The 6,709-nt window shown below is 41.0% G+C and overlaps 1 protein-coding gene across 1 annotated transcript; it reads left to right on the forward strand.

Moving 5' to 3' along the window:
• Positions 1–4,979: 4,979 nt before the first annotated feature.
• On the forward strand, positions 4,980–5,787 carry LOC133968217 (uncharacterized). Its single transcript, XM_062404131.1, has 2 exons — positions 4,980–5,562; positions 5,654–5,787. Exons 1-2 carry the CDS (start codon positions 4,980–4,982, stop codon positions 5,770–5,772), a joined length of 702 nt encoding a protein of 233 aa, XP_062260115.1. The 3' UTR covers positions 5,773–5,787.
• The last annotated feature ends 922 nt before the right edge of the window (positions 5,788–6,709 follow it).

Here is a 6,709-nt window from a genome sequence, read left to right on the forward strand (position 1 = left end):
GAAGCACATTGAGGGCTTCTCTTCATTTAAATGTAAATGGTAAATGTTTTGTATTTATATAGCACTTTTCTAGTCTTGGTGACCACTCAAAGCTCTTTACAGTACAGTTTTACAATCACCAATTCACGCAGACATTCATACAGTGCATCTATTCGCAGCACTTTGTTATTCTATGGGGGGCCATTCAGGGTTCAGCCTCTTGCCCAATAGACACTTCAGCATGCAGATGAGTCAGACTGGGGATTGAACTGCCGACCTTCAGGTTGGAGGACGACCACTCTACCCCTCAGCCACAGCCGCCCCATAAATAGGCTAATGACTGGTAGTTAGACTGAGGGCAAGTGTGATATCAATTGAAGAAAAGTCTGCTTGAAATATCACCACAATCCACTAATTAATCACCAAAAAGATATACCATAATTTCATCCAGGGCCTTTTAGAAAATCCTTGTAGAATAAGCAGAAATGCAGCTCTACTCAAAGTTCCTTTGATTCTTTCTTTGCCAAACTAAAGGCCTGCAGGTGAGCACCACTAAAGAGTTTGAGTTTAAATATTTAAAAAAGAACAGAGCACTGTTGAGGTGCACAAGTACCAACACATTCGGTTACATATGTTTACATATATATATATATATATATATATATGGGATCTTTTAAATAACAAACTTAATTGGTTTGTTATTAAGTTTGTTAATAACATTGGTTATTAACAAACTTAATAACAGTTTGTTAATAAACCAATATTTATTAACAAACTGTTATAAACATTGGTTTAATCAATGTACAACAAATTACTGTCGGAAGAAAAACAAACTGAAAACAGTTAAAACATGGAGGTTACTCAGTTGTGCTATGGGGCTGCTTTGATGCTTGATTTTTCCTTTTTTAAGTGGAACATTATGTTAATGAATTTAGTCACATGTGTATGTATAAACACTCAGTTATACACCTGGCTAAACTGTTTGTTATTTCAAACAAACTGTTGGTGAGTTATTTTACCAGCTTCAGCAGGTGAAATAACTCACCTGCTGAAGCTGGTGAGTTATTTCACCAGCTTCAGCAGTGAAATAACTCACTGCTGAAGCTGGTGAGTTATTTCACCAGCTTCAGCAGTTCAGTGAACCCGTCCTGCCAGTCAGCACCAAACATCCTGAACCACATATCTCGAGAAGATACAGAGATACATTTTTGACGGACCACTTACTGGTCCCATTAGACTTTTAGTTTGTCGCAAAAATGCAGTTATCAACATACAGATGTGATTCAAAACAAAAAATCAGTCGAGGGTCCTCAGAGTTATGTATTTGAATGCACCAGCAAAAATATGCTGTGTCCAAAAAGTGGACACTGACAACCAGCAGTGCGCTAGAATGTCGGCTGTTGAACTCATGTTGCTTCTGATGATAAATGTGCTTATGATCCCAGCAACTTTCCCTTAGATATATAATTCTGTCTCATAGTATGAACTGTTATTCATTGATAGCATTTCAAATTAACATGCATCACCTTATCGTGACAACTTGACCGCACAAACAAACCGTGGGGTTTTTAATACAGTGACATTTTAACCTTGAATGCTCATCTAAAAGAAATGTTTGGGTTAACTCTGGGCCTCGATTAGTGTAGTTGATCATATGCAACTTGCCCTGAGGTAGGCCTATTGTGACCCTCATACATAAAATGTAAGTGATTTTGTGAGGATTTTTCCTTCCCTTGCTGGATTGTGGGTGGAAAGTTTTAAGATGAGGAAATAGTAACATCGTCTATAGTGTAATTTTTAGAGAAGAAACAACATTGTTTGAGGAAACAGGTTGTCAGAGTATGAAAGAGAAAGCAAGAATTTGAACACTGGTCGGATATGTCTTTGATGAAATGCTGTCTTTCAAGGGAACAGGGAAGAGAAGGTTAGAGATTCTTGGACATATCAGTGATGTGTTTTGTTGGCTGAAATATAATTGTTGGAAATTTTAAATTGTAACTGGGTCATTGATTTTATGAGACCAGTAAGCCGAATGCTAGGTTGGTCAAATATGATTTTTTTCGTCAAATTTAGGTTGAGCCTTTAACGTTCAGCAAAATCTACCTTTGTGCCATCAGTGATTTGCTCTAACAGGACAATCTATTATGACTCTTGTCTGAAATGATGATGACAATCTGTCATTTGTTCTCTATGTAGAATTTCTACATCAATGTATAATGTCTATTTTCTGAGAGTCTTTTCAAAACTGTTCATGACTGTACTTTAAGTATTTGGCTTGATTGTTAAATCCAACTATCATTTTGAGTGTTGGTGCTGATGCAATATACATACTGCTAGCCATTATTTAACATGTCAACAATGTATTAATTTATTTTTTCTGTTTTGTTGTTTGACGGTTGTTTTTATGGAGATCAATTAAAGAATAGGTTTACATTTAAATCAAATGTATGTGTATCCTTTGTCCCCTGCTCTCACACTCTTTACAAGACACAAATAATGCATTATAACTATCACTGTGCTAATCACCATGGTAAGTGTGACAAACATATATCTGTAACCCTTGTGATCGAAGTGTTACAGTCTCATTGAGTTAAGTCAGACAATGACTATGAAGAACAAAGGGGCATTCCCTGTTCACATTTAGAGATGCTCTAACTCTAAGTGTGAAAGTTGGCTCAACTCTCCTATGACCAAAATAGTCCTGATGGCTCACAGCTGCTGGCCTGCCTGGAGATTGTAGCACAACACTGAGCGTTTGAGAGAGGTGGAGCTTTGACAGAAAGCGTGATCATAACATCATTCTAATAAGGAAATGTTGCAGTCAGACAACAGGTGTGGATTCAAGCTGCAGTATGAAGGAAATGTTGCCGAGATGATGTATTTTTATCAAGCAATTAGAATATTGTGATATGTTTATTATGGTTTTATTAAGAACAGTGATAAGGTTAGGGAAAAATTGTGGTCTTTAAATACAGAAACAGTCTGCAGTGAATGTCACAGGATAAGTTTACTTTATTGACATTTAACCAAGCTTTGATCTTTCCCCAACTTTATCCAACGTCATCTTGTTGCCTAAATATAACCTAACACAACATGGTCTCTGGTTTCAGACTCCTGAGCGTTCTACTCCGACAGCCTCCCGACGTCTACAGCGTCACACAACACATGTAGCGCTTCCTTCACTTCAACAAAATGATTTGATGACAAAGCTTTAGGATTTTTTGAAAATATATCATAAAGGGCTAAATGATATATAACATTGACTTAAGTATCCACACTCTTCACAGTGACACTTCATATGTTCCTACTATTTCTCTTGATATTGTCTCTGAGATGTTTGTACACATTGGTTTCTTTCTTTCTTTTTTAGGATCCCCATTAGCACCAGCAATTATAATTAGATATTCTTCCTGGGGTCCATCACACACACAAAAAGTTATACACATTACATAAACAACAAACAAACACAGCCACATAAACAAACAAAAACAGATCATCTCATGAAATCCTTTAACTTTATATATAAGATAAAATAAATAGTAATACTTTTAACAGTTCATCTATGGTAAATTTGATGATTTGGAAAGACACACACCCCCTGTCCATACAAGGTCTCACAGCTGACCAAGCCATGACGTCTGGTTTCCTGAATCATTTAATTTACCCAAGATGGGATTTTTCAATGTGATATCTCATCTTTTTTTTTATTAAATTGCAAAAAAATGTTCAAACTGTCATTAGGGTGTAGATTGATGAGGAAAGTACTTTTTATTTTATTTGAGTTCGTGTTTCGTGTTTCAGTCATTCAAAATATCCTGACGGTATTTATACAGCAACATATTTGTTTCTGTAGAAAAAATGCATTTTAAAAATGATTATCTTTGCCAAACCTGAAGATAACAAATCCATGACATATGAATTGCTTGGCTCAATTGACCCAAGATATTTGAGCGTGGCCCCAGACATTCATATGTCTGAATTAACCTTTCTTGTCTAAGCCAACGCCCCAGTCTTTTCTGGTCTGACTGTCCTGTCACAAGAGGATTAGGGTGAATTTAGTCCCCGTTCAACAGTTTGGGTGGTAAAGTATTTCAGTGTAAGATTTGCCAAGGTCAAATGGCATTGCTTCCAGGGTGATACCATTTGTGTGAAAGGGAGACAGCGTCAAACCTCAACCATCTCCTGATGAGGAGAACATTTTGGATCACTGTTACACCACAGTAAGCAGTGCTTATCACGCACTGGGACTCTCGGACCATGTCATGGTCCATTTGATTCCTGCATACAGGCAGAAATTAAAACTCTGTAAACCTGTTCACAGGACTTCAAAGTTTTGGACCAGTGAAGCTGTGGAGGATCTTTAGGCGTGTTTTGACTGTACAGATTGGGATGTGTTTAGGACTGCTACTAATAGTCTGGATGAGTAGACAGAGGCTGTGACTTCTTATATCAGCTTCTGTGAGGACAGCTGTGTTCCATCATGGACCAGGGTGATTTACAATAATGACAAACCCTGGTTCACAGCTAAACTCAAAAAGTAAAGGTTGGAGAAGGAAGAGGCGTTTAGGAGCGGGGATAGAGTCAGGTTTATAGAGTCGAAAAACAGGTTTAGCAAAGAGGTGAGAGAAGCTAAACGACAGTGCTCTGAGAAACTTCAACAACAGTTCTCAGCCAGTGACTCTGCCTCTGTCTGGAGATAAGGCCTTTAAGGCCAATGTATGCTTTCGTTGAATTAGCAACGCAGTTTGGAAACAAGACCGGGGAACCGCTGCGTTAAGACACGATACCATCAGCATTATGACCCGCTGGGTGTCACTTTATTTTAGCAAAAACTGTCATACATTGGCCTTTAAGGCCGTCAACCGTTGTCCTTTAGCTTAGGCAGATTACAAATTGCAAGCCCAGAGCCCCCCACTCCACTAACGACTCACGCCTGGCCAACGACTTGAACAAGTTTTACTGTCGCTTCGATAGACTCTGCACAACTTCCAACCACAGTGATGACTCTCTCCATCCTGGAGAGGGACGTCAACAGACTCTTCAAGAGACAGAACCCATGCAAAGCAGACGGGCCAGACTCTGTCTCTCCATCAATCCTGAAGCACTGTGCTGATCAGCTGTCTCCGGTGTTTACTGACATTTTTAACACCTCACTGGAGACATGTCACGTACCAGCCTGCTTCAAGACCTCCACCATCATCCCTGTCCCCAAAAAAACAAAGATCGCAGGACTGAACGATTACAGGCCCGACGCCCTGACCTCTGTGGTGATGAAGGCATTTGAGCGCCTCATGCTGTCCCACCTCAAAGCCATCACCAACCCTCTCCTGGACCCCCTGCAGTTTGCCTACAGAGCCAACAGGTCTGTAGACGATGCAGTCAACATGGCCCTTCCCTTCATCCTCCAGCACCTGGACTCCTCAGGAACCTACGCCAGGATCCTGTTTGTGGACTTCAGCTCTGCCTTCAACACTATCATCCCGAATCTGCTACAGGAGAAGCTCTCCCAGCTGAGTGTGCCTGACTCCCCCTGCAGGTGGATCACAGACTTCCTGTCTGACCGGAGGCAACGCGTGAGGCTGGGTAAGTATGTCTCTGAATTCAGATCTATTAGCACCGGTTCCCCTCAAGGCTGTGTTCTTTCACCTCTTCTCTTCTCCCTGTATACCAACAGCTGCACCTCCAGTCACCAGTCCGTCAAACTCCTTTAGTTCGCGGATGACACCACCCTCATTGGGCTCATCTCTGATGGGGACGAGTCCGCCTACAGGTGGGAGATTGACCATCTGGTGACCTGGTGTGACCAGAACAACCTGGAGCTCAACTCGCTGAAAACAGTGGAGATGTTTGTGGACTTCAGAAGGAACCCAGCCCCACACACCCCTATCACCCTGAGAGACGCCCCAGTCGTCACTGCGGTGTCCTTCCGTTTCCTGGGCACCATCATCTCCCAGGACCTCAAATGGGAGCTGAACATCAGCTCCATCACCAAAAGAGGGCAACAGAGGAGGTTCTTCCTGCGGCAGCTGAAGAAATTCAACCTGCCAAAGTCAATGATGGTGCACTTCTACACCTGCATCATCGAGTCCATCCTCACCTCCTCCATCACCATCTGGTTCGCTGCTGCCACCGCAAACGACAAAAGGAGGCTGCAGCGTATCATCCGTTCTGCTGAGAAGGTAATCGGCTGCCATCTCTACAGGACCTGTTTGCCTCGAGGTCCCTTAGGCGTGCAGGCAAGATTGTGGCTGATCCTTCCCACCCGGGTCACAAACTCTTTGAGGTTCTTCCCTCGGGCAGGAGGCTGCGGTCCATCAGGATCAAAACTGCCCGCCACAAGACCAGCTTCTTCCCGGCTGCCGTTGGCCTCATCAACAAGGCCCGGGACCCCCACCTGACTCAGACTTTTATTCCACCCCCACACCTCAAGGATGTGTTAAATTAATAAATTAACACATCGTCTCATATTATATTATACTGTATTACATTGCAATCGGACACTGTTTACTGTTTTGCATTTTGCATTTCACTTTTTACTTCACTTTTTATATCTTTTATCTTTCATATATTTTTATTCAGAAATGTTTATGTCAAAATAAATGCCACTTTGTATAAACATTGGAAAAAAGTGAGTAAATAAGAAGTAAACAGTGAGTAAATATATACTGGTTTTCTATTTTTTATTGCTTTTCCTATGTATGTTGTATTTATTGCGTTTTATGTTTCTATG

The sequence above is a fragment of the Platichthys flesus genome, chromosome 14 (genome assembly GCF_949316205.1).
Source record: "Platichthys flesus chromosome 14, fPlaFle2.1, whole genome shotgun sequence".
Taxonomy (NCBI): domain Eukaryota; kingdom Metazoa; phylum Chordata; class Actinopteri; order Pleuronectiformes; family Pleuronectidae; genus Platichthys; species Platichthys flesus.

Coding starts and splice junctions, on each gene's coding strand:
- LOC133968217 (XM_062404131.1), top strand. CDS start 4,980: ATGACTCTCTCCATCCTGGAGAGGGACGTCAACAGACTCTTCAAGAGA. Junction 5,563..5,653: donor GAGGCAACGCGTGAGGCTGG/GTAAGTATGTCT, acceptor GTATACCAACAG/CTGCACCTCCAGTCACCAGT.